This window comes from Carcharodon carcharias, chromosome 3, assembly GCF_017639515.1.
Source record: "Carcharodon carcharias isolate sCarCar2 chromosome 3, sCarCar2.pri, whole genome shotgun sequence".
NCBI lineage: Eukaryota > Metazoa > Chordata > Chondrichthyes > Lamniformes > Lamnidae > Carcharodon > Carcharodon carcharias.
This window is the reverse complement of record NC_054469.1, coordinates 134791378-134818631: the sequence shown is the minus strand read 5'-3', so window position 1 is coordinate 134818631 and position 27254 is coordinate 134791378. Positions and strand designations below refer to the sequence as shown.

The 27254-nt window shown below is 40.7% G+C and overlaps 1 protein-coding gene across 1 annotated transcript in view; it reads right to left on the bottom strand.

Moving 5' to 3' along the window:
- sp4 (sp4 transcription factor) overlaps window positions 1-27254 on the bottom strand; it is an 81365-nt gene that overhangs the window by 7372 nt on the left and 46739 nt on the right. The window contains exons 4-5 of the mRNA XM_041184063.1: window positions 13993-14230; window positions 9870-10069 (exon numbers count right to left, since the gene is read on the bottom strand). Of these exons, the coding sequence (XP_041039997.1) occupies window positions 9870-10069; window positions 13993-14230 (438 nt within the window). The remainder of the gene's footprint in view (window positions 1-9869; window positions 10070-13992; window positions 14231-27254) is intronic.

The following is a 27254-nucleotide window of genomic DNA, read 5'->3' as shown; positions in this document are numbered from 1 at the left end:
CAGGGGTAACCCCAGCTGGGGTCATGACAGCCACTCTGCTTTAGCAGATACCGCTTACTTTCATAACTTTTTTGCACCACACCCCCAAACTACAATTGCTGACTTCACATCCTACTCAATAATTAGCACCTATTCAGGTAATCACCTTAGGCTAATTGACAACTAACTGCCACTGACAGTTTCTGTTAACTAAAAACTTTAAGAGAAACTGAAAACTGAATTTCAAAGTTAAATTCAAAATACTAAATGAAATTTTAGTTTGAGATATGTTCACCCAATACTTAGTAGAGAATTCCCACTCTCACCAAATTCCCAACTTTTACACTCCATTCACCAACTTTACACTGCATTCCTCTAACAACATGCATAAAAATAAAAATGACTAAATGGCATTTGTTTTTCCCAGATTCTAAACAGCTAGCACACGAGAAGAATGTTTAGTAGTGAACTTAATGCCAATGCACTCACCAAATCCCTTTATTAACCATCAACCCTCTATATAAAACCCAAATGCTAGTTTACAAACTTAGCTTGCACTTAACTGTGGTTGTGCCATCAATTAATGGATTGTTTTTCAGGCAATAAAAATAGCCATCCATTCATATTGAACATTTGCCCACTCCCTCATTGGAGGAAGATATCATTGTGCATACTTAATTTAGCTATTCAGGTCATCTATTCTTTCATTCATTTACAGTCTGGCTTTTGACAGACATAATAGCCAAAATGGCAATCTGCAGATACCAGACCGGATTCAGTGAAACTCATGGGAAGTGTTGTGCAAAGAAGGAAACACTTAACTAAATGACCCTAAAAGTAGTTAACGTACACAGAAGTTCAATCAAGTCAATTCTAAAAGCAATTGTTTGCAAACAAGCCCTACCCTTAAAACCCCTACCCTTAAAACCAGCATACAATCATTTGGTTCTCTGGCAACCTGCAGCAAATCATTTTCACTTTGCGTGTGAAGTCTTTCATCAAGTCCATCTATTTAAACAAAAGCAAAATACTGTGGATGCTGGAAATCTGAAATCTATTTTAATTGACCTTTTGGTTATGTTTACACATGTCTGATTACTGGACATCATACTCTTTATATCATTCAATTAGAATTTGTGTAAATCCAAATCCCATGATAACTGAATCCTATTCGCTGTTGTCAGACTTCATTTTACTATTTGGAGAGACATTTAACTTAGTTGCTATAGTGTCATTACTAACATGTCTAACTGTCAGCCAGCTCCAACCAATAAAAATATGACTGCATTTAGAATATAGTGCCCTGAAGCAAATTAATAATTCACCATGTTTCATCCTGTCAGATGCAACAAAGCACTCTCGCTAGGCAAAATACCACCAGCAATGATGGTCTAGTCACCAGATATTATTCAGGCCAGTGCTGTACAACACCAAAATGATACAAACGTATGTCAGCACAACCAGATCAGAATGCAATTCAGACCCCCTTCTGATTCACACTCTATTGTAAAAAGAGATTAAATGTCTAAAGTGAAACAAATATTGCTCTTAACCTGGATCATAATAAATAATCTACACAGGACTGTAGATCAATCAGACAAATTCAGACTGAATTTTCAATCTTTTAACAACCTTCAAGCTGCTGTCAACAGCATATTCCCATGGTTTAGTGACCTCTACTTTTTTTAAGCTGTAGTGGGATGCATTGGCTCAGACTTTCCTGCATAGTAACATTGAGGCTAATGGTGATTGCTGTTACTTATGCACAAAGGATACAGCAACTTCAAGAAAGGACCAGATGCATGGTTAAACTCAAATATCTAAAGGTTGCTGTCCGAGTTGCACCACTCCATCATTAGCTTCCTAAAACTGGCAACTTGCTGTCCGATTCACTACTGAAATGTATTAAGTGCAGTGAAGTTGCAGTTAAAGCATGGTAGATAACAACAACTTGCACTTATACAGCATTTAACATAATAAGTGCCTCCAAGCTCTTCACAGGAGCATTATCAAACAAAATTTGACACCAGGCCACATGGGAGATGCTAGGGCAGATGACCAAAAGCTTGGTGAAAGAGGTAGGTTTTAAGTAGCACCTTAAAGGAGGAAAGAGGGAAAGAGAGGCAGAGTAATTTAGTGAGGGAATAGGGGATAGTTTAGGGGAATTCCAGAGCTTAGGGCTTGGTAGCTGATGGGATGGCTGTGAATGGTGGAGATATTAAAATGGGGGAATACTCAAAAGGCCAGAATTGGATGAGGAACCTGTCAGTTCACTCTGCAACTCAGATGCAGCAAACTAATTACATTCTGTGCCTGATGCTGCTGCCCCAGCTAAGCACTATCCTTAGCTTTGTTTAAAAGCCTGCTACAAAACTTTCTTAAACCCCAGGGAAAACATGAAATATTACAATATGGCAGTTAGCAAATTACAAGGAGTAATCTCCATTCTAGTTAATTTGGCAAACAAACCATTGAAACTTCATTCTTCATTGGGATTATTAACAACCTATGCTCTGTCAGCCAACCCGCGTCCTGCACTTCAGAAGAGAAATCTTTAACTATTGGTATCACACTTATTTGGAAGTTTTATTCTTATACAATACAGGTACCAGGCCCAAATCAAAATCTATGCAATTCAGATCAATGCAACCTGTACTGAGTTATTCAACAACATTAACAGGGTTTCAAATAGGCTGAAAGTACAGCCTTGTAATACAAGATCTGCTCTTTTGGATAACCAAAGCTTAGCTTCATGATAAAATCTCTAATAGAGCAATATGAAACAGCAATGTTTGTGTTTTTCAGTCAAAATAAATGAGCTTTTTTCTATCAAATCTGCAAAAATTAGTTACCAGACTAAAATTAGTTAGGACATTTGTTTATAAAAGGAGAAAATGTTACAGGATCCAAGTTTGGTTTCTGGTGAAGCAGAAACCAAGACACAGAGCTTTTCTCTATAGAGTTTATTGACTTTGTTCAGTCTCACAGATTGCCTCCAATCCAACCAGTGTCCCAGCTGTCCCCTACTTATACGATCTTTTAAATAAAACAGTGAATCAATTAAATTAAGCAGAAACAGTGGCCGGGGTGTGTGTGTGTGTGTGTGTGTGTGTGTGTGTGTGTGTGTGTGTGTGTGTGTGTGTGTGTGTGTGAGACAGTCCCTGACTGGGCACTGTAACTAAAAGGAAACTTTGAAAGGAAACAAAACCAACAAATTGCGAAAGTCAGGAACTGAACCCAGGTCAACTGCTTGGAAGGCAGCTATGCTCATCACTGTAAAGAACTTAATTAAACAATGCCCTTCACCTATGTATGCTAACAATATAATTAGCATACCATTAACAGGAAGTTGGTAGTAAGTTCAACACCGCCCAATACACCATTAATTAATGCAAACAATATGTCCTTCATTTTTGTGTCTAAGTACCACTCACAATGATTACAACTTAATAGCCAGTTTGGAGCCCAGTTCATAAAATGAACTCAATTGTTTTCTGGATAAAACATTGTTACTGCCTAATAGGTGCACAGGTAAATTCCAATCAAGAATGGCAGGTTTTCAAGGTGCAGTTATTGTTTCTTCAAATTGTTTTTTTTAAATATGGGATAGCCTATCCTATTTGTTTTTGAATTCTCATGTTGGTCAACCAACATGTGCAACTCCCAATATGGCACGGTTTACAATAGCTTTCAACAGTAATTTTATTACTTTGCTCAAAAATGATTGAATTTACACCCAGCATTTCTCATTTTTATATACAAATTTAACCTCCCCTTTATTTTCTTTCCAGCCGAGTAGTGAAGTTCTTTGCCCTACGAAACCTCCGACACCAGAAAAATGTTGACACAAGTCAGTGATGATATAATTTTGACTAAATAACTCCCAATGAAATGTTAGTTAATAACTTACAAAACATGCACATGTAAAATGTTATATAGGTTAACAAGTACTTGAACAAAGACAGCACTAAATCACAGCAGTGAGGGGCTGGCATTTCAAATCAGGTGGTCAGGAACCAGAAACAGGACCTAGTTCTGAGTCCTGACCCCGCATGGCATGCTTTAGGCAAACCTTCAAATCTTCAGTCAATTAAAGACCAGGGGCCAAGTTAGCCATCCAATCTGGGAGGCAGGCAGGATCCTGGCTCTGGAGACCCAATGGGAAGCCCTCCAGTACTCGATGATCAGCAGTCCCACTTGCCAAGGTGTGAGCTGCCAATCTGAAAATAGACTGCAAAGGACAATTGCAAGTAGGTTTAATTTTATGTTTTAAAAAGCCACAACTACTTGGTTATAATCTTAGAGGGCCACACCTGCCGCCCAGCATCTGCCAAGGATCTAGGGAGGTTCCAGGATAATGTGGCCTGCCACACTGCTGATGGGAGATTTCAGTTAGGGCAGGAATAGGGCCTCAACAATAACCAGCCTCAACTGGCTGCCTGCCAGGTATTGGCGGGCAGCTGATCCGACCCGAGCCACACTTATTCAAGTGCAGTTGGAATCATAGTGGTGGACTATCATGGAGGCTGGTGGTGCCAAAATGTGCGCCTGCTGGCCTCAGATCCCAACCGTGTACCATTGTGCTGCCATTTCTGATCCGGGGATGGTGGCAAGACGAGTTTAGGACATTGGTGGTTAGTTATAACAACAGAATCACATCTGTCAAGTTGTTGCTTGACTAGTTTGTGGGGCAGCTCTCCCAACTTTGGCACCAATTCAGATGTTAGTGAGAAGGACTTTGCAGGGTCAACTGGGCTTAGTCTGCCCTTGTCATGTTCGAAATTGATGACAAGTTTGCAATCGAGTGATTGATCATTCAGGTATTTAGAATTATTAAAAGGTATCAATAATAGCTTCCTTTAAAGGTGATGAGAGAATCTGAAAATAGTCAGTTAAATTGGGAAGGCAGCAGCTGAGGTTGGATGTTTAGAGATTCTATCTTTGAGACAATGATTAAATTTGTAACTTTGCATACCATGCAATGTAAGAAACCTTGTCTGAAATGTTCTACTTTAGCAAAAATGGGGAGCATTTTTAGCATAACAGGACATTTGTGACACCGACTGATATTCTGGTCTCAGTCATTTAATGATTTTTGGAGGCTAGTTGAGTCCACCTGAAGTGAGGGTGGCAATAGGTTGTGCAGATCACACAGTCAAATGTTGCTATTGGCCTCCATACAATCAGTATATATTCAGAATAAATGTTTGATTTTCTCAAATTTGGTGTCCAAGTCTATACTGTAAATAGCTCCAGAGATGGAGGACAAAAAACAGTGGCAGACAAAAGAATTAATTTTTAAAAGTTTATTGCTTGCTCCTCGCTACTTGTTTTATTGGTAGCAGTTTGGTAGCTCTTGTAGCTTATTACCTCTTGATTGGTAACTTTAACTTCCATTTTCTACTTCATTGGTAAATTTGTTCATTTCTGATTTGCTGGTTTGCGAATATTACATTTTCAGCAATCAGTTTGATGCTTGACACACTTAGCATATTCCAGAAAGTCCACTGTGTAATATATATATTTTCAACAACTTTGTCTGGCATTGCTCAGCCTTAGATCAGTCACTATTTTAGAAGGACAAGAATGTTGTGCTATGGAATACACAATGTTCTGCAAAGGTGGAGTAATGTCTCTTTAAAAAATCTTAAACCTCTAGTTGTTATATTTTCAAACTTATGGAGAGGGGTTTGAATCCATGACCTTCTAAAGGTTAGATTGTGACCAAAGTCAAGGGATGGCACCTTAATAAGCACGGAATCTTGCAGTTTGAGGCCAACGTACCACAACACAGAACTCAAATGGACAGTATGCACACCTGTATATCAATCAACCACTCCCTCCACTTAAAACACTAAATCCAGTTCCCTCACTTGAACAGCAGAACTGTTGACCCACAAAAACTGGTGTTGGGACAACAGAGTTGGATTTAATTGTATTCGGAAATAACTAACAGGGAGATTCTAAATCATAGGCAAAAACAAAGGCTGAAAGGTTATTTTTTAAAAAATTGACATCTCAGCTATAGGGGGCAATATTAATTGATATCAGCTGCTCTCCTTAGAGAGCAATACATTTATTAATGCAGAGAACAAAGGCGCCAGCAGACACTTAGAAAATAAAATAATTTAAAATCAACTTAAATGTATTTATCAACATCCCAAAACCAGCATCAGAACACTGACTAAAATGAAAAGGCTAACTATGAAACCTTTGCAGCATTATAATTATTCTGTAATAAAACATAGTCCATCATCTTTTTAAAGTTCTGAATGTCCTTGTAAAATTACCTGAAATCAAAACCTGTTTTGCATGTAGCAATTTGTAACTGAATATTTCCTTTAAAGCCAGCCTCCTATCGACCAGGCACATACAAGCAGCTGAAGGCTTGAGGACACTGATATATTGTCTCAAGGGGAACAGTCAATGAGGTGCTTGATTCTACTGGTTCTGTGAAAAGTAAGTGCTTTTGACTTATTGTTACATCTTCATCAGTGATTTTTCAGCAGAATGGGAGCTGTTAGCAGCCCAATAGATCAATCCTGCTGATTTCCAGTTAAATACTTAAGCATTACTCAACAAAACTCAAAGTTAACCATTTAAAAGAAAGGAAATGGTGAAAGTGCATTGCAAAATATGTTCCAAAACCCAGCAGAGCAAAAGCACCAATTATTTTCAACACAATCCAAATTTAATATCTTACATTCAGTCATACAGTTGGGTTACAACCTTGATGTCACATTTGATCCTAAGATATCACATATTCTTGTCATTTTTAAAAAATTCATTCATGGGATGTAGGCTTTGTTGGCTGGGCCATCATTTATTGTCCACCCCTAATTACCCTTGAGAAGGTGGTGGTGAGCTGCCTTCTTGAATCGCTGCAGTCCATGTAGAATAGATACACCCACAGTGCTGTTAGGAAGGGAGTTCCAGGATTTTGATCCAGCGACAGTGAAGGAACGGCAATATATTTCCAAGTCAGGATGGTGAGTTACTTGGAGGGGAACTTCCAGGTAGAGGTGTTCCCATCTATCTGTTGTCCTTGTCCTTCTAGATGGTAGCGGTCATGGGTTTGGAAGGTGCTGTTGAAGGAGCCTTGCTGAATTCCTGCAATACATCTTGTAGATGGTACACAATGCTTCTGTTGCACGTTGGCAGTGGAGAGAGTGAATATTGTGGATGTGGTGCCAATCAAGCGGGCTGCTTTGTCCTGGGTGGTGTCAAGCTTCTTGAGTGATGTGGGAGCTGCACTCATTCAGGCAAGTGGGGAGTATTCCATCACACTCCTGACTTGTGCCTTGTAGATGCTGGACAGGCTGTGGGGAATCAGGTGGTGAGTTACTCATCGCATGATTCCTAGCCTCCGACCTGCTCTTGTAGCCACACTATTTATATGGCTGGCCCAGTTCAGTTTCCAGTCGATGTTAACCCCCCAAAGTGTTGATAGTGGGGGCTTCAGTGATGGTAATGTCACTGAACATCAAGGGACGATGGTTGGATTCTCTCTTGTTGGAGATGGCCCTTGCCTGACATTTGTGTGGCTTGAATGTTACTTGCCACTTGTCAGCCCAAGTCTGGATATTGTTCAGGTCTTGCTGCATTTGGACAGTATTTGAGGAGTCGCAAATGGTGCTGAACATTGTGCAATCATCAGCAAATATCCGCACTTCTGACCTTATGATGGAAGGAAGGTCATTGGTGAAGCAGCTGAAGATGGTTGGGCCGAGGATACTACACTGAGTAACTCCTGCAGCGATGTCCTGGAGCTGAGGTGATTGACCTCCAACAACCACAACCATCTTCCTTTGTGCTAGGTACGATTCCAACCAGTGGAGCTTTCCCCCAGATTCCCATTGACTCCAGTTTTGCTAGGGCTCCTTGATGCCACATTCAGTCAAATGCTGCCTTGATGTCAAGGGCAGTCACTCTCACCTCACCTCATGGCTAAAGACCACTTTTGTAACATCTCCTGACTTTTCACCTGTCTCAGCTCATCTGTTGCAGAAACCCTCACCCCCATGCCTTTGTTACCACTAGACTTTACTATTCCAAAGCACTCCAGGCTGTCTCCCACACTCTACCCTCTGTAAACTTGAGGTCATCTAAAACTCTGCTGCCCGTGTCTTAATTCACAGCAAGTTCTGTTCATCTATCATCCCTCTGCTCACTGACCTACGCTTACTCCCAGTGAAGCAACATCTTGATTTTAAAATTCTCATCTTGTTTTCAAATCCCTCCATGTCCTCACCCCTCCCTATCTCCATTATCTCCTCCAGGCCCACAATCCAGAGATATCTGCGCTTCTCTAATTCTGGACTCTTGTGCATCCCCAATGTTCACTGCTCCACTATCGGTGGTCATGCTTTCAGTTGTCTAAACCCCAAGCTCTGGAATTCCCTCACATCTCTCTGTCTCTCTACCTCACTTCCCTCCTTTAAGACACTCCTTAAAACCTACCTCTTTGACCAAAGGCTCAGTGTCATACTTTGTTTTATAATGCTTCTATAAAGTGCATTGGGGCATTTCATTACTTTAAATGTCCTATGTAGACAGGGTTGCTGTTGTATAAACCAAAGTTAATAGTAACAGTTTAAATCCACAACTCTAACTTGTCTGTTCAGATGCTGATTGATCTGTTATGTTTGGAAAACTTGTGAACATAACAGCAGCATGCATTCAGAGAACTGACAATAAGAGGTCAGAGCTCTTCAAGAAAATATGCACTTAAAAATATATTCGATGAAAATGAAATATTGCTACAGAGGTTCAATACATTTGTACAACAAAATCACATGTATATCTTCCTGTCAAACTAATGATTATCAAGCTGATTATTTTCCTCTGGGAAAAAACAGAAGAACATTAAGTGCCTTCAAGCCGACACCTAAGATTGCACTGTAAAATTTTATAAGTGCCGTCAGTATCCAACATTCGTATAAACTGGAAGAAAATCATTCAGTGCTATTACTGGATAACTGCTGAAGCTATTCTAATGGCTACTTTGCTAGATGGCAATGCACCTCTGATTTATGTCTTGCCTCAAAGCACAATAAACAAATATTCATGCTTACATTGTCTGAGTCACACATCTAGTTTGAATATTCAACTGGCATCAAAAACACCCCAGGAAGCTTTCAACCAACTTTAGGTACAAGAAACTTTTTTTGGTATTACATTCCCGTCAATTAAAACTTCAATCCGATCAGAAAACACACAAAATCACTACATTAAAGAAGTAGATGAAATCTGGCAGAGAATGGGTTGGGCAGTGTGGTAAGGATTAAAATGTTATATCTTTGGGAACATTTTATACTCAGACCCAGAGTAGGTTTATACATTGGAACGCTGTATCTGGTTCAGCTTTGAACTTGAGATAATCAGTGATGAAGACAATGAGCTTTTTCTAACCTCCAGAACTTTCACAGGAAGTTCACTTTGAACTGTGACATTTATGAGCCCCCCCAGCTGCTGTTGAAGAGTCATATGGACTCGAAATGTTAACTGTGTTCCTCTCCGCAGATGTTGTCAGATCTGCTGAGTTTTTCCAGGTATTTTTGTTTTGGATTTCCAGCATCCTCAGTTTTTTGCTTTTATTTTAGCTTTGCTCCCAGAGACTTATGCCTTTCCCTTTTGATAGAGGCTGTGCTGGAACAAAGCCCTTAACACTCGAATCAATTCTCCTGCTGGCTGATTACAAAGTGATATTGGTGAGAGCTGTGTCAATAAATAGCTTCAAAGTACCTTTCCCCAGATTAGGGGAGGAAAGGGAGAGAATAGGCTTGAACACTGAAAACAGGCTTTATTTCAGTTCCAGTTTTCACTTACAAACATCCAAGTCTTGAATGTTACTTAAACAAAAAGAAAGTGCTTCACTGTTCTTTACTAACCTGTATGAGTTCTTCTATGCCTCTGCAATTCATCACTCCGTGTGAAACGTTTGCCACAGAACAGCCAGTTGCACACAAATGGTCTCTCACCAGTGTGCCAGCGAAGATGTGCCCGTAAGTGGGAAGTTTTCCCATAGACTTTTCCACAACCCTCCATGTGGCAAATGTGCTGTTTCTTCTTCCCTGGTTCAGATGGGCCCCTATTTAAACAGAAATCACAATTGGAAGATTCCAAGAGAAAAATTAAAGCATGCCAACATTTTGTGTAAACCAGTCATCTTTTGTGAAAATAATCCCACACTAAATAGCAGCTTCTTTCTGAAGCAATAAAAGTAAGGGTGATTGAAAACTGCTCAAATTAAGGTTTCTTCAGTGGCCCAAAAACCGTTTGGTTGTTCCAGCAAGATTCCTGCCATAAATTCAGGGAGAGAGCACTAGCACACAGGTGCTAGCTTGGCTGGGAGCTAGATACACTGAGTGCTGGCCTCATGTTTGCTTCTCTAGGATAGCCTTGTCAGGGCAAAGTTTCCGCTACCTCTGGACGGTGGTAAGAAACCATAATAAGGGATACACAGCACTTGCGATAATCAGGGGCAGTCAGCATGAATTGTTAATGGGCTAGCCATTTCATTAAGCAGTTGCTTCCAGGCAACCATGCAGCCAAGCCACAATCAAAGGGAATGTTCCACAGGAGGTATATGTGGATTTCAAAAGGAAATTGGTAAACACTAATTTTTAATGAACCTTATATATATCAGCCACAGAATAAACTCATTTAGGCTGCAACTACAATCATTCCACACAATGTAACCAGTTTCTTTCGCAATTCTTCTTTCAATTATTTTTGACATTCCCCCGAAGTTGCTCCCCTCCGCAGTGCACGATTCTCAGGTATTAAAGCAGGAAAGCGCAGTGTGTGGATTTGGTTTATTTTGGATAATTCCCACCTGTAATGGTGTCACAACTTTCTGTTACAAATGCAGACCTATGCATTGGTGGCATTTCTGACTTTAAACTGGAGCATTGCAAGATTAACCTGTACAAAGGCATATTTCAGCCATGTATCAAGAAATTACACTGACGGCATATTTAATTTCCTATCCAAAAATAACAATGACTGGAAACATCTGCCCCCTAGAGGAAGCAGTGTGAACCAGTCCACACTAGATTTGAACTCTGGTCTCCTGAGCAAGAGTGCAAACTATGTCACCAGCTCTTGGGATGTCACTACTAAACTGCTTAGTTAACTTTTATTAATTAGCATATTGCTCAATGCACTGGAAGCAAATAGAGATATATTAAAATGCGAAAGAGCAGAATTAAATGTGACCAATTGTAATATTTAGCAAAGTTTCACACTTCAGTGGAATATATAATCCATATTCAGCACCCATATCATTCATTTATTTCTTATTTTAAAACAAGCCAGATGAGGAAAACAAAAGTTCTTAAGAGCTGGTATGATGGATTCAAAGCTTCGAAGTTTATCCCCTTTCAGTTGAAGGTTAATTCCTTCATTTTTACTTCTAATATTTTGACTTGGATAAAGTAATAGAAAGTTGTGTGTCCAAGGGTATAAAATCTGAAAAACTCTCCCCTAAAGGCTGTGGATGCTAGGACAATGCATGACAGAGATATATTTTTTATTAGGTAAGGGTATCGAGGGAATTTGGAGCAAGGGCAAATAAAATGGAACGCAGATGCAGGTCAGCCATGATCTAATTGAATGGCAGAGCAGGCTCAATGGGGCTGAACAGACTATTCTTTCTTTTTGAAATGTTTATGTGCAAGATCTGCACCATGTGTAGGACTGGAATTTCCTGAGATAGGGAAATTTATGGAATATAAAATCCAAACACACTGACTTGTTTTGACCTCATGTTTGGAACTACAAAAATATAAGAGCCAAGCTGCAGCCCGACAGTACAGAGCTGGGCAGCAAGGAGTTAATTCGGACATCTAGCAAAAACAGTGACTCACCAAAAGGGTTTGGACATTGTTCCCTAATAGCAGTCAGTCAATGGCACCAGGGAAATGCCATTACCTGCCATGGACTAATGCAATTAAGAAGTCTGATTACCTAATACAATGGCACAAAGAACATATCGTCAATACAATACACTCAATAAGAATTCTGCAACTAAGTTCTGCATCATAGGCAAAGTGCTGGGAGCAGGGTCATTCAAACCCTCATTAACCTTGGAGCCTGGTGCTGTTAGTGCGCCACCTCAAAGAGCAGGAGAACTGCTCATACAATGAGAACTGGTAATATTTGTCTTGGTTTGTCTTCCATGGAAAACCCCATATTGCTTAAGTCAGCAGGAGCTGATAACACTTGTCTGGATTTTGCATGGAATCAACTAACTGGACATTTGAACAACAGGGAATATGTTTTGACAAGTCTTGAGTTAAATTATAACAGAAGAGCACATCTGAGTATCTGGGCTGCATTCGGAAGAAGGGTTGGGGCTGGTCATCTTGACTCAGGGCCTACAATCAACACTAGACAAACCCAGCTGTGTTGGGGACTGTAAGTAGTTTCAGCCAAATTGTGGTGATATTGGTCTGAGGGTTTTCTTAAGTTTTTGGGACAAGATGTGATGTTTTGCCTGTGGTTTTGCAAGTTTAAACTGAATTATGGTGACTGTGTGTTTGATACTGGGAACAGGTTGTTTTAATTCTATGGTTTTCCTGTGTTATTTTAATTAATCACAGAAGTATCTGTATTAGTAACAAGGTGGGGGCGTTTAGCCTCTAATGGGACAGGGTTCCAGGTAACATAACTGTATTCGTGATTGTTGAAAGTGGACCTTCTGAGGGCTGTGGGTGATTCAATAAAGTGACTAAGAATTAGCAGAAGAAACTCATCTCGCTGGTCATTTTGTTCAAGCCATACACTTGAGTCTGGTGTCACAAACTTGTGTGGGGAGAGGGTCTTTGAGGGAAAAGGGGAACCCCTACAATGCCACCAGGTTCTCCATAAGTAGGTTTCAAATAGCTGGCTGCAAACAAAGTAAACTCCTGGAATTTGCTGAGAACAGCTTCCAAGATGACATGCCTGCTGCCTATCAATGGAACTTGGACTTAACAGCATTAAGGGCAGAGCTCATTTCAACCAAGCTAGGCTCCCCCATAATCAGTCTGAAGACTATGGTTTCCAGTCAAATAGTCAACCTGTGTTGATAACATTTAGAATAGAGATTAAGGAAAGGTCCATGGTATCAGTGCTTGCTTAAAGAGACAGTTCATGAAATTTTTCAAAGCTCTACTTACTTAGTTAAAAGTTAAATTAATTTGATCTGAATTCATTTATGGTGGCATGGAATTATATGGAATATACTGCAGAGAAACAGGCTGTTTGGCCCAATCAATCCATGCTGGCATTTATGCTCCACTCGAGCCTCCTCCCATCGTTGTTCATCTAGCTATCAGCATAACTGTTTATTCCCTTCACCCGTGTATGCTTTTCTAACTCCCCCTTAATTGCATGTGTACTATTTGCCTCAATTACTCCCTGTGGTCATGAATTCCACATTTCCACCACTCTCTGGTATCATGCAATTTAACAATTTGTTTAAGAGAATAATCCAGCCTCAGCCAATTCTGGTGCAGTTACTACATTTACATGCATTTGAAGACTGATGCTGAGTATCTGAAGCATTTCAGAGAGTGGTGCAAGCAAGTTATCGAGCTTCTTCTTCCAACACAGCACATCCCATTGTTGCTCATCTATTTCATAAAGCCTCAGTCTCTTCAATCACAAATTCCAATTGTTTCCTAAATGATTCCAGGGTTTGCAATATTTGCAACCATTTTTTAAAAAAAAGTTACATATGCACATTTCCAAATTATTTTTAGGGGGAAGATGGTTATGGTGCTGATGACAAGGCTTGCAGAAAATGGAAGGCAAACTGTAATGGTGGTTTTCAAACTGGGGCTGCTTAAATAAATAATACCATTAAAAAACTAGTTCTTCCCCACTCTCCGTGCCAAAATAAACTTTTAGTGCTATGTTTTAGAGTACTCACTAAGTCCAAATAACTTTTAATAGAGCTTTTAGAAATTCAGGCGTCAGGGAACATGGTAAAAATTAAAAAAAAAATAAATTACTATCATTACTCACCTCCCTTCTCCGTCCCTGCAGTTAGGGCATGAGCAGGCAACTCTTCTTAGCCTTTTGCCAGGCTGGACATCCTGCTCACTAGCTGTTTGGAGCTGTACTTGGGTGATGCTGTTAGGGCTAACAGTGCCCAGTGCAGCATTAGCAATGCTGCCAACAGCTACTGTAACTGGAGTTACAGTTGCAGGCTGTACTTTCAGATGCCATTTTGTATCTCCGCCATCCTGGGTCTGGTGTTGACCTGTGGAACAGTAGTACATGTAAAGCTATTTGTTCTTCATATTTGAATAGCACATTGCAAGAAAGTGGTTAAAGCATCTATCCAATGAAGTTCTAACACTTTCTTAAATTTTTCTACTTGCATGTCCTTTTTGAATTGAAGAACTCCCCATATTCCTAGATATCATACATCACCACATTAAGTATTTATGCAAATTTCAATAAAGGAACATAAACATAGAAACAAGGAGGCCATTCAGCCTCTCAAACCTGCTTTAGAACATGGTTGATTTGTATCTCAGCTCTATCTATTTAGCTTTGCTCCAAACCCTCAATATTCTTACCTAACAAAAATCTACTAATCTCAGCAATGACCATTTCAATTCATTCAGCCTTTTGAGGTAACAGGTCTAAATTTTCACCACCCCTTGCGTGAACAAATACTTCCTGATTTCAGTTCTAAATGGCTTAGATCCAAATGCAAATTTATTTTTGTTCTGGATTCGCCCCTAGAGAAGCAGAAGAGTTTACCTGCCTCCCCCCTATCGAATCATTCTGAAGACCTGGATTGGAGCACCCATACCTTTTAAACTCAAGGGAATACAAAACAATTTTTTGCAACCTGACCCCATAATTCATAACCCCCAAGCTCCAGCATCATTTTGGTGCATCTGTACCATATCACTTACAAGGCCAACATATCTTTCTTGAGGTGTAGGAGCCAAAACTGAACAATGTTCCACAGATGGGATCCGACCAAGATTCTGTACAATTGAAGTATTACTCCCCCATTGCTATACTTACACACAATATTAATGCTTACAGACTTTTAAGACAACACCACACACCCATGGATTAAGGTGGCGTGGTCAGGTAGGTTAGACAATGAAATAGCCAAATTCTTTCTTAAAACATTTTTTGGCATGCAGCCAAACAACAATTGGCAAAAAAAAATTGTTGGAGCATGCCCGGTTAGACAGACATTTTCCCCCTCACCCTTCAGCTCGAAAATATTTTACCCGTTGAAAGAGGGGGCAACGGGGCATCTGGAAGGTTGGTGAACAAAATAACCAACAATGTAATTCCTCAATCAATGAGGCTGAAGGATTCAAAAAGAAACATGAATGATGGAGAAGGAATCAGAGTCAAATCCAGTACAGGAGAAAGAAAGAGGAAAGGAAATATTTGATAGAGAATAAGGAAATGTGGGAAGGCGTCTCCAGAGTTTAAATTGTTTCCTTTCTGGACTGGAGAGCTTGATTAGTCTTGCAAAGACACAAATCCCAAAAAAAAGACTTGTGCTGTTAGGCACTAGTCATACCTTTCTGCAGCGAGTTTAATAGGCAGTTAACATGCAAATGTAGCAACTTCATGTAACTCACATGGAGATTAATGGCAAACTCTTTTTCACAAGGATAGCAAAGTGCAAATTGCCCAACTTGTGGTGATCAGCAATTCACATGGTATCTCTCCCTCACCGCTAGCTGCTGGAAGATTTACATATTAATAAATGGTGAGCAGCCATTATTTTGGCAGCAAATTCTAATCCAATGGAATTTAACACTGCAACAATGGAAACTCAGACTGATATGAACATGTAATAAAACCCGAAAATGCTGGAAAAAAAACTCAGCAGGTCTGGCAGCATCTGTGGAGAGAGAAACAGAGTTAATGTTTCATCAGAGCTGGGAAAAGTTTGAGAAATGTAATAGGTTTTGCGCAAGGGGTGGGTGGGATAAGGACAAAAGGACAGTCTGTGACAGGGTGAAAGACAACAGAGATTGAATGACAGAAAAGTTAGTCCTTCAGGACCAAAAGGAATGTGATGGAGCAAGAAGAAAAACAAAGTGATGGAAGATGTGCCAAAAGCAATGGTGCTGCTGACAAAGTAAAAATAAGAAAAAAAAATGAAATATGCAAAAAAAGAAACAAAATAGTTTAACACAAATGCTAAGTCAGGAAGGCTATAAAGTCTCTAAGTGAAAGATGAGGAGCTGAGTCCAGAAATATAGAATAGGAAAGTTATGGCACAGAAAGAGACCATTCAGCCCACCATGTCCATGCTGGCCAAAAAAGAAAAAAAAAATCAAGCTGCCCATTCTAATCCCACCTTCCAGCACCCAGTCCATAGCCTTGCAGGTTACAGCACTTCAGGTGCAGATCCGGGTACTTTTTAAATGAGTTGAGGGTTTCTACCTCCACCACCAAACGAGACAGCAAATTCCAAACACCCAACATCCTCTGGTTGAAGAAGTTTTCATCATGTCCCCTCTAATCCTCCTACCTATCACCTTAAATCTGTGCTCCTGGTAATTAACTCTCTGCTGGGGAAACAGGGCACCCGTCTACTCTATCTAGGCCCCTCATAATTTTATACACCTCAATCAGGTCACCTCCCGCAGCCTCCTCAGTTCCATTGAAAAGAACCTCAGCCTATCCAATCTTTCTTCATAGCTACAATTATCAAGACCTGGCAACATTTTTGTAAATCTCCTCTGCACTCTGTCTAGAGCAATTGTGTCCTTCCTGTAATGTGGCAACCAGAACTGTACACAAAATTCCAGCTGTGGCCTAACCAGTATTTTATACAGTTTTATCGTTACATCCCTGATTTTGTATTCTGTATCTCATCCAATGAAGGAAAGCATTCCAAATGCATTATTTGCCATCTTATCCACTTGTCCTGCCACCTTCAGGGACCTGCGGATACGCACTCCAAGGTCTCTCACTTCCTCTAGCCCCTCCCAAGATCCTCCCATTTATTGTGTATTCCCTTGTCTAATTTGCCCTCCCCAAATGCATTACCTCACACTTTTCCGGATTGAATTCCATCTGCCACTTTTCCGCCCATTCAACCAAACCATTGATATCACTCTGGAGACAGCAGCTATCCTTTTCACAATCAACTACACGGCCAATTTTTGTGTATCAGCATCCTGGGGGATGCCATTGACCACAAACTGAACTGGACTAGCCATATAAATACCATGGCTACAAGAGGTCAGAGGCTCGGAATCATGCAGCGAGTAACTCACCTCCTGACTCCCAAAAGTCTGTCCACCATCTACAAGAGACAAGTCAGGAGCGTGATGGAATATTCTCTACTTGCCTGAATGAGTGCAGCTGCAATGACACCCAAGAAGCTTGACACCGTCTAGGACAAAGCAGCTAACACAGAGTGGCAGTAGTGTGTACCACCTACAAGATACACTGCAGGAACTCACCAAGCCTCCTCAGACAACACTTTCCAAACTCTCAACCACTACCATCTATAAGGACAAGGGCAGCAGATACATGGGAACATCACCACCTGCAAGTTCCCCTCCAAGCCACTCACCATCCTGACTTGGAAATATATCACCATTCCTTCATTGTCACTGGGTCAAAATCCTGAAACTCCCTCCTGAACAGCACTGTGGGTGTACCAACACCACATGGACGGCAGTGGTTTCAAGAAGGCAGCTCACCACCATCTTCTCAAGGGCAATTATGGATGGGAAATAAATACTGGCCTAGCAAGCGAAGCCCACATCCCATGAATGAATAAAAAAGAAATCTGCAAATTTCCCAATCATGTCACCCACATTTAAGTCCAAATCACCAATAAATACAACAAACAGCAAGGGACCCAACACTGAGCCCAGTGTAACACCACTGGAAACCGTTTTCCATTTGCAATAACACCCATCAATCATTACCCTTTTTGTTCTGACGTTAAGCCAATTTTGGATCCAACTTGCCACATTCCCCTGTATCCCATGGGCTTTTACTTTTCTGACCAGTCTGCCAAGTGGGGGACCTTGTAAAATGCCTTACTAAAATACACGCAGACATCATCTACTGGCACTGCCCTCATCAATCTTTTGTTACTTCAAAAAAATGTGATTAAATTAGCAAGATATGACCTTCCTCTAACAAAACCATGTTGACTATCCCTGTTTAATCTGTGCCTTTCTAAATGACGGTTTATCCTGTCTCTCAGAATTGATTCCAATAATTTGCGCACCACTGAAGTCAGACTGACTGGCCTATAATTATTTGGTCTATCCCTCGCACCCTTTTTAAATAATGGTACAATGATCACAGACCTCCAATCCTCTGGTACCTCTCCTGTATCTAGTGGGTGATTGGAAAGCAGTTGTCAGAGCATCCGCTATTTCCTTCCTAGCTTCCTCTAACAGCTTGGGATACAATCCATCCGGCCCTGGTGAATTATCCACCTTCAAGGATGTTAGTCTCTCCAGTACATCCTCTCTCGCTCTGATTACTGTACCTAATATTTTACACTCCTCTTAAACTAGAATATTTGCATCATCCCTCTCCTTAGTGAAAGCAGAGGCAAAGTACTCCTTAACAGCCCTACTCACATCTTCAGCATCAACCCACAGGTTATCATAAGATAAAAGCAAAATACTGCGGATACTGGAAATCTAGAACGAAAACAAAAACACCTGGAAAAACTCAGCAGGTCTGACAGCATCTGCGGAGAGGGATACAGTTGACGTTTCGTGTCCATATGACCCTTCATCAGAACTAAGAAATATAGAAATGAGGTGAAATATAAGCTGGTAGAGGGGGGAATGGGACAGGTAGAACTCAATAGGGCGCCAGTGATAGGTGGAGGCCTATCTCGTGGAGGCAGTCTCTTCTTGGCCTCCACCTATCACTGGCCCCCTATCCAGTTCTACCTGTCCCACCCCCCTCCAACAGCTTATATTTCACCTCATTTCTATATTTCTTAGCTCTGATGAAGAGTCATATGGACTTGAAATGTCAACTGTATCCTTCTCTGCAGATGCTGTCAGACCTGAGTTTTTCCAGGTATTTTTATTTTTGTTCCAGAAGTTACCATGTTCATCTCTGTTGGGCCTACCTTTTCCTTAGTTATTCTCTTGCTCTTAATGTACTGGCAAAACATCCTTGGATTTTCTTTGATTTTACCTGCCAATATTTTTTCATATCCTCTCTTTGCTTTCCTAATTACCTTTTTTACTTCAACCCTGTACTTTCTATATTCCTTTAGGCTTTCTACAGTATTAAGTTTTTGTGACTATCACAAGCTTTCCTCTTATGATTCTAGTTAACCAGGGGGCTCTAGATTTGGCAATATTGCCCTTTATCTTTGTGGAGACTGTGCATGTAGAATCTCGATTTTGAATGCCTCCCATTGGTCTGTCACTAATTTCCCTTTAAGTAACTGTAACCAGTCAACTTTTGCCAGATCACCACTAGGGGAACACTGTCCTAAAAGGGTGACCCCTAATTTTAAAATAGAGATGAGGAGAATTATTTTTTCTCAGAGGATAGTGTGACTTGGAACTCTCTGCCTCAGAAGGCGGTGGAGTTGGGGTCACTGAATATTTTTAAGGCGGAGGTAGATTGACTCCCTTGTCTACAAGAATCTAAGGTTATGGGGTAAGATGGTAATGTGGAATTCAAAACACAAACTTGATCAGCCATGATCTTATTGAATGGCGGAGCAGGCACAAGAGGCCAAATGGCCTACTCCTACTCCTATTTTGTATGTTCCTCAAGCTTAAATTGAGATTCATTGGAACAGTGCAATAGGCAGAGGACAGAGATTTCATGAGAGTAACGTGGGGAATTAAAGCGACAGGTCATCGGAAGCTTGAGGTCATGCTTGCGACTGAACAGAGGTGTTCCGCAAAGCACTCACCAAAGCGGCATTTGGTCTCCCCAATGTAGAGGAGACCACAGCAAATATTGTAGATTAAATTGAAGAAATGAATGAAAGTCGCCGTAGTCCCAGAGGACCATAGGCTTATCTCTCATTACAGAGAGATGACTGGTGGTGAGTTTAACCTGAGGATCACCACACCTCGGCAAGGTTGAGAAGGCTGGGCCTTCAAGGATGAACTCAGCCAGTTTGGGAATTGAACGCACGCTGTTGGCATCACTCTGCATCACAAACCAGCCATCAGCCAATTGAGCTAATCAACCTCCAAAAGAAGTTCAAGTAAATCTCTACTTCACCTGGAAGGAGTGTTTGGGGCCTTGGATGGTGAGGAGAGAGCAGGTAAAAAAGCAGGTGTTACATCTCCTGCATTTGCATAGACAGATGTCACGAGAAAGAACGGAGTGTTTGAGGAGTGCACCAGGGTATCATGGAGGGAACGGCAGGAGATGAAAGCCCTGCCCTTTTACCTAATCTGCCCTCAATGTCCAAGGCTCCAAACACTCCTTCCAGGTGAAACAGCCATTTACTTATACTTCTTATAACTTACATACACACATACATACATGCATACTAACTAGGAGCAGGAGTAGGCCACTCAGCCCTTTATGCCTGCTCCGCCATTCTGATATGATTGTAACTTACCAAATACCCGAGATAATCTTTCAGCCCTTTGTTAATCAAGAACCTATCTAGATCTGCTTTAAAAATATTCAAAGACCCCGCTTCCACTGCCTTTTGAAGAAGAGTTCCAAAGACTCACGACCCTCAGAGAAAAAAATTCTCATTTCTATCTTAAATGAGCGACCCCTTATTTTTAAATCCTGATCCCTAGCTCTAGATTCTCCCACAAAAGGAAACATCCTCTCCACATCCACTCTGTCAAGGCCCCTCAGGGTCTTAAAGGTTTTGATCAAGTCACCTCTTACTCTTCTAAATTCCAGTGGATACAAGCCTAACCTGTCCAGCCTCTCCTCATAAGACAACCTGACCATTCCTGGTATTACCCTAGTAAACATTCCCTGAACTGCTTCAATGTACTTACATCTTTCCTTAATTAAGGAGACCAATAATGTATACAATACTGAGATGTGGCCTCACCAGTGCCCTGTACAACTGAAGCTCAATCTCCCTACTTTTGTATTCAATTCCCCTCACAATAAACAATAACATTATATTAGCTTTCCTAATTATTTGTTGTATCTGACTATTAACCTTTTGTGATTCATGCACTATGATATCCAGATCCCTCAGCATCTCAGAGCTCTGCAATCTCACCATTTAGATAATATGCTTCTTTTTTATTCTCCCTGCCAAAATAGACAATTTCACATTTGCCCACATTATACTCCATTTGCCAGGTCTTTGACCATTCACTTAACCTATGTCACTTTGTAGCCTTCTTACATCCTCTTTACAACTTACTTTCCTACCTATCTTTGTGTTGTCAGCAAATTTAGCAACCACCATCTGTCCCTTCATCCAAGTTATTTACATAAATTGTAAAAAGCTGAGGCCCCAGCACTGATTCCTGTGCACACCACACATTACACCCCACCAACCATAAAAGACCCATTTATGCCTTTCCTCTGTTTCCTGCTAGCTAGCAAATATTCTTCCCATGCCAATATATTACCCCGCTGCACCATGACCTTTTATTTTCTGCAATAACCTTGCCAGTGCATTCTGGAAATCTTTGTAGTGTAAATCCACTGGTTCCCCTTTATCCACAGCACGTGACTCCTTCAAAGAACCCTAATAAATTGGTTAAACATGATTTCCCTTTCACAAAACCATGTTGACTCTGTCTGATTGTCTTAAACTTTTCTAAGTGCCCTGCTAGAACATTTTTAATAATAGCTTCTAATATGTTCCCTATGACAGATGTTAGGTTAACTGGCCTGTAGTTTCTTGCTTTCTGTCTCCCTCTCTCTTTGAATAAAGGAGTTACATTTGCTATTTTCCAATCTTATGAACCCTTCCCAGAATCTAGGGAATTTTGGAAAATTAAAACAAATGCATCAACTATCTCACTAACCACTTCTTTCAAGACCCTAGGTTGAAGTTAGTCTAGTATATTTGCTGCTCACAATGTGGTCTCCTCTACAATGGGGAGACCAAACGCAGATTGAGCAAGCACTTTGCGGAGCACCTTTGCTCAGTCTGCAAGCATGATCTAAGCTGCCGGTGGCCTAGCATTTTAATTCTCCACCTAGCTCTCACGCGGACATTTCTGTTCTCTGCCTGATGCAATGTTCCAGTGAAGCACAACGTAAGCTGGAGGAACAGTACCTCATCTCCTGATTAGGCACTTTACAGCCTCCAGGACTCAACATTGAGTTCAACAATTTCAGACCATGACCTCTATCCCCATTTTGTTTCCTTTGCTTGTTTCATTTTTAAAAATTTTTATTTTCACACAGCAGCACATCTGCTCTAGGGAACATATTTTGTTTCTTTGTCTCTTCTCTTGCCCCATCATCATAGTCTCCTAGGACCAGGGACAGTCATTTAATCTCTCCTGTATTTCACCCTACCATAGCCTCTCCTACTGTCCTTGTCCCACCTACCCCTTGCTCAAAACCTATTATGTTTCTAACTTTCCCAGCTCTGCTGAAAGATCCTTGACCTGAAACGTCAACTCTTGTTTCTCTCTCCACAGATGCTGCCAGACTGGAGTATTTCCAGCATTTTCTGTTTCTATTTCAGATTTCCAACATCTGCAGTATTCTGCTTTTCGACAAATAAACATGTACCTTGTCTGAACATACAAAAAGACAGTCAGGGAAAAGCTGACTGGTCCAGCAAGTCTGTCCTAGCCGATCATAATTGTAAGCAACCCAGGATATGAGAGTTCAGTTGTGTGAAGAGGCTACAGAAGCTTTGATTAACATCCTCTGCTCTGAGGAGTTCAAAGGGAAATTTAATAGGCAGTGCTCAAAATTATGAAAGGTTTTGGTAAAATAGATACTTGGAAAAAAAACGGAAAAAAAATCAGGGCTATGGGGAAAGAACAGGGAGTGGAACTAATTGGAAAACTCTTTCAAGGATTTGGCACAAGCCTTATGTGCTAAATGGCTTCCTCCTAATATAAAAATATAGAAAGTTTTATGACACAGGAAGAGGCCATTCAGCCCATCATTTTCAAGCCAGCTGGAAAAGAGCTCTCCAGCATAATCCTTCCTTCCAGCTCTTTGGTCCATAGCCAGGTCAGTTACAGCACCTCAGGTGCATATCCATATGTTTTTCCTAAATGCCATGAGGGTTTCTGCCTCTACCACCCTTTCAGGTAGTGAGTTCTGGACCCCACAACCCTCTGGGGGAATAAATTACTCAACTTCTCTCTTATCCTTCTGTCAATTGCTTTGGATCTATGCTCCCTGGATATTGTCTTCTCTGCTAACAGAAATAGGTCCTTCCTAGCCACTATATTTAGCCCCCCTTATAATTTTATATACCTCGATACCTCCCAGCCTATCGAGCCTCTCCTTAATTAACCCACATTTGTCCAAATTTTGTCCTGAACTGTTTTAGAAATGTCCTACCAGTGAAGTTAAATTGACTGACCTGTATTTGCTGGGCTTATCTTCACACCCATTTTTGAACAAGGGCATAACATTTGCAGTATTACAGTCCTCTGGCACCAGCCCCAAGTCTAAGGAAAACTGGAAAATTATGGCTAATGCCTCAGCAATTTACACTCTCAATTCCCTTAGTATCCTTGGATGCATCTCATCTGGTCCAGGTTTTTCATCAACTTTGAGTACAGGCAGACAGCCTATCCAATACCACCTCATCAATTTTAAACCTTTCTAGTGTCTGAATTGCCTCCTCTTTCACCATAGTCCGGGTAGCATCTTATTCCTTGGTAAAGGCAGATGCAAAATGGTCATTTAATACCTCAGCCATGCCCCCTGCCTCCCTGTGCAAATCTCCTTTTAGGTCCCTAATCAGCCCTATTCCTCCACTTTACTACAGTATTTACATGCAGATAGAAGACTTTGGGATTCCCTTGAACACTCCTGCTTCTCAACTACATCTGCCACATCCCTCTCTTCAGTGAAAACAGAAACAAAGTATTCATTAAGAACCACGTTTCCACACAAGTTACCTTTTGGGTCTCTAACGGGCTCTACTCTTTCCTTCATTATCCTCTTGCTGTTTATGTTTTTGCAAAGCAAGTTTGACTTTTCCTTGCATTTACTTCCCATATTTTTCATGCCCTCTTTGCTTTCCTAATTTCTTTTGGTATACAGAGCACAATTTCAACATTTGCAGATGACACAAAACTTCAAAGTATTGTGAATTGTGGGAAGCCTGGCGATAGATTTCAAGAGGATATAGGCAGGTTGGTGGAATGGGCAGACAAGTGGCAGATAAAATTCAATGCACAGAAGTGTGAAGTGATGAGTTTTGCTAAGAACAACAAGGAGAGGCAATACAAACTAAAGGGAATAATTCTCAAGGGGGTGCAGGAGCAGAACAATCTGGGAGTACATGTGCATAAACTGATGAAGGTGGCAGGGCAGGGTGTGAAAGTGGTTTAAAAAAAACATGGGATCTTGGGATTTATAATTAGTAGCAGAGAATACAGAAGGAAATTACGATGGGGCCTTAAAAAAAACTGGGTCGACCTCAACTGGAACATTGTGTCTTTAGAGAGGATACAGAAAAGGTTCACAAGAATCATTTCAGGAATGAGGAGCTTCAGCTATGTGGACAGATTGGAGAGACTTGGATGTTGTTCTTACAGAAGAGTAGATTAAGAGGAGATTTGATAGGAAATCAAAATCATGAGCCTAGACAAAAGAGATAGGGAGAAATGATTCACATCAGTGGAAGGGTTGGAGACCAGGGGGCACTTATTAACGTGCCTGACAAAAGAACCAATGCCAACATTAGAAGAAACTTATTTTATGCAGTATGTGGAATGCACAGCCTGAGAGTGTGGTGGAGTCTGTTTCCACTGTAGCTTTCAAAAGTGAAGGAATATACACCTGGGCAGGAATAATTTAGTGTTATGGGGATGTGGCAGGGGGATTAGGGCTAGTTGCGTAGCTCTTGCAGAGAGCTGGCACAAGTGCAAAGAGCTGACTGGCCTCCTCCTGGGCTCTGGCCATTCTATGATTCCTTTGCTAATTTCACCTCCATGCTCCCTCGGCTTTCTGCAGTATTGAGCTGCAAGCATCTGACATCAGCTCTCTTTTTTGCCTTATCCTGCTTTTAATGCCCTTTGACATCCAGGTTTGGGAGGCCCACCCTTTTTCTTTGTGGGAAGATATGCAGTGCTGCATAATTCTATGACTCCCAGTGTCACCTTTCAGTTAGTCATATGTTCTTTTGGGAGAGGGAAGAATGGATTTTTAAAAACTCTGGGCCAATTGAGGGAGAGAGAAAATGTAGACAATTTCTCTGACCTCTGAAGGCAATCACAACAAATTCCAGGAGATCACTGATCACAAAACATGCCTCATCAAATCATGCTTGCACACATTGTGCCTTTGACTATGAAGTGCAATGTATGTTACTAACTAAAAAGTCCAACTATAAAACAGGAATATGCCTTATAAACCAATGATACCTGCACAATAAAATTATTATATTTCTGCAGAAACATCAAGAAGTTGAACAAATCCAAACTTTAAACAAAAAAGCATATACACTAAATAAATCAAACTTTCAATGAGTGTCAGCCATGGTTCAAAAAGTAGCACTCTCAGCTCTAAGTCAGAAGGTTACGTGTTCGAGTCCCATTCCAGGACTTGAGCACAATGGTCAAGGCTGACACTCTAGTATAGTGCAGAGGGAGTGCTGCGCTGTCAAAAGGTGTCATCTTCTGTTTATGATTTTAAACCAAGGTCCCATCTGCCCTCTCAAACGTTTACAAAAGTTCCCATGGCGCTATCCCGAAAGAAGAACAGTGGAGTGATCCCTGGTGTCTTGGCCAATATTTATCCCTCAGTTAACATCATCAAAACAGATTATCTGGTCATCATCACATTGCTGTTTGTGGGAGTTTGCAATATGCAAATTAATTAATTGTCACATTTCCTACATTATAACAGTGACTACATTTCAAAAAGTACTTCATTGGCTATAAAGCACTTTGGGACATCCACTGGATGTGAAAGGTACTATAAACGCAAGTCTTCCTTTCTTGCTCTTTTTTGCTTGCAATTACAGAAACAATTATCTCATTTGAAGGCATTCACAGAAATGATTCTGTCCTTTTAAACCTCTTCCTAAATACAGTCTCTGATACAAGTTGTAGCATCACACAGTTCAACAAAAGCAAGATCATAAAGGGTGTGACAATTCAACTTGCCCATGGATAATTCTATGTGCTGTGATCAAACCAAATTCAAAGTATCATCAGTACCAATCAAATTGCACCTGAATAATTTCCTTACTTTAGATGCTAGCGAAACAATTCATAAAATTATAAAATTCACCCGCATAGAAAATTATAAGCTTTCATCAAAATTTTCATGTGATGACATTGCTAAATTGTCGATAACATTTTTAGTTTGAGTACTCTCAAAATAAAACCGAAATATCCAAAATTAATCCTCAAGGCTGCAAATGCACCCAAGTAGAACCTCCATTCCAATGGTGGAGAAATTCATGCATAATGAATAATAAAAATATTAATATTTTATAATAAATAATAAAAAAGTATCTCAGGAAGGATGTGCTGGCCCTGGAGAGGGTCCAGAGGAGGTTCACGAGAATGATCCCAGGAATGAAAGGCTTAACATATGAGAAACGTTTGAGGACTCTGGGTCTATACTTGATGGAGTTTAGAAGGATGAGGGGGGGATCTGATTGAAAGTTACAGAATACCGAAAGGCCTGGATAGAGTGGACATGGGGAAGATGTTTCCATTAGTAGGAGAGACTAGGACCCGACAGCACAGCCTCAGAGTAAAGGGAAGACCTTTTGGAACAGAAATGAGGAGAAACTTCTTTAGCCAGAGAGTGGTGAATCCATGGAATTCATTGCCACAGAAGGCGGTGGAGGCCAGGTCATTGAGTGTATTTAAGACCGAGATAGATAGGTTTTTGATTGGCAAGGGATCAAAGGTTATGGGGAAAAGGCGGGAGAATGGGGTTGAGAAGCTTATCAGCCATGATTGAATGGCGGAGCAGACTCAATGGGCCGAATGGCCTAATTTCTGCTCCTATGTCTTATGGTCTAATACAAATTTTAAAAATATAGAGCAAGCGGTCTATTTGCTCCAAGGGGTTGGGAGAGAGCAGAAAGGGAGGGAGAGGAAAAGAAGGGTCTAATAGTTTAGTCATTCTAACATCAGTGATAGGGAAGCTATTGAAAAAAATTCTGAGGGACAGGA